Here is a 739-nt window from a genome sequence, read left to right as displayed (position 1 = left end):
TTACCATTCATTTCTTTCATTGCTTTGATAAAATCTTGTGGATCCTTGAAAGACACAAATCCAAATCCTTTCGTCTTGTTTGTTCTTTTATCTCTGACTACCTTTGCTCTTTGAAAACTCGGATATTTGCCAAAGACTCTTACTAGCATTTCATCTGTAACGTCATTTCCTAAATCTCCGCAAAATATTCTGAAATCATCTGCATACAAAAAGAGATTATAAAATATATTTAATGTACAATAAAATTCATGAATATAAATATAAGTAAACTACTAACCATCATCCCATTCTAACAAAGAAGGATCTTCCCATATTTGTCCACCAGCCATTCGTACAATTTTCTTATTTTTCTTTCCTTTACCTTTAGGATGTGTCTCTTCTGCACTAGCATTAGCCATAATGGAACTTGCTTTTCCTTGACTAATTGCTAGTTCTGCTGCAGTACTAACACCTTTTACCTTGGGTTTTTTTTTGCTGTCATCTTCTGGGATTTTTGTATTGATAATCTGTTCAATAATTTCTGGATGAATCATTGGTGTTGATGTAGATTCATAGGTTTTTGGAGTAGCAGTTAAACAGGGATCCACCATATTTGGTAAATACGGATTACTTATCTGGGCAGGTGATGAATATGTTGTTATAGAGGGAACCGTACCTGTGTCACATAATATTTTTTTAATAAACACCATATAATAAATATATTTCAATGTAAAGTAGTATTTTGATTATTTACCTTGTC

General features: G+C 32.2%; 1 protein-coding gene across 1 annotated transcript in view; it reads right to left on the bottom strand.

Annotated features, from left to right (window-relative positions):
• The window catches only part of LOC108571993 (RNA-binding protein 42), a 16,125-nt gene that overhangs the window by 12,335 nt on the left and 3,051 nt on the right, over window positions 1-739 (bottom strand). Inside the window, exons 3-4 of the mRNA XM_017934169.1 lie at window positions 278-649; window positions 5-199 (exon numbers count right to left, since the gene is read on the bottom strand). Of these exons, the coding sequence (XP_017789658.1) occupies window positions 5-199; window positions 278-649 (567 nt within the window). The remainder of the gene's footprint in view (window positions 1-4; window positions 200-277; window positions 650-739) is intronic.

The sequence above is a fragment of the Habropoda laboriosa genome, unplaced genomic scaffold, assembly GCF_001263275.1.
Source record: "Habropoda laboriosa isolate 0110345459 unplaced genomic scaffold, ASM126327v1 scaffold67, whole genome shotgun sequence".
NCBI lineage: Eukaryota > Metazoa > Arthropoda > Insecta > Hymenoptera > Apidae > Habropoda > Habropoda laboriosa.
The sequence above is the reverse complement of the archived record's forward strand: the minus strand, read 5'-3'. Positions and strand labels throughout refer to the sequence as shown.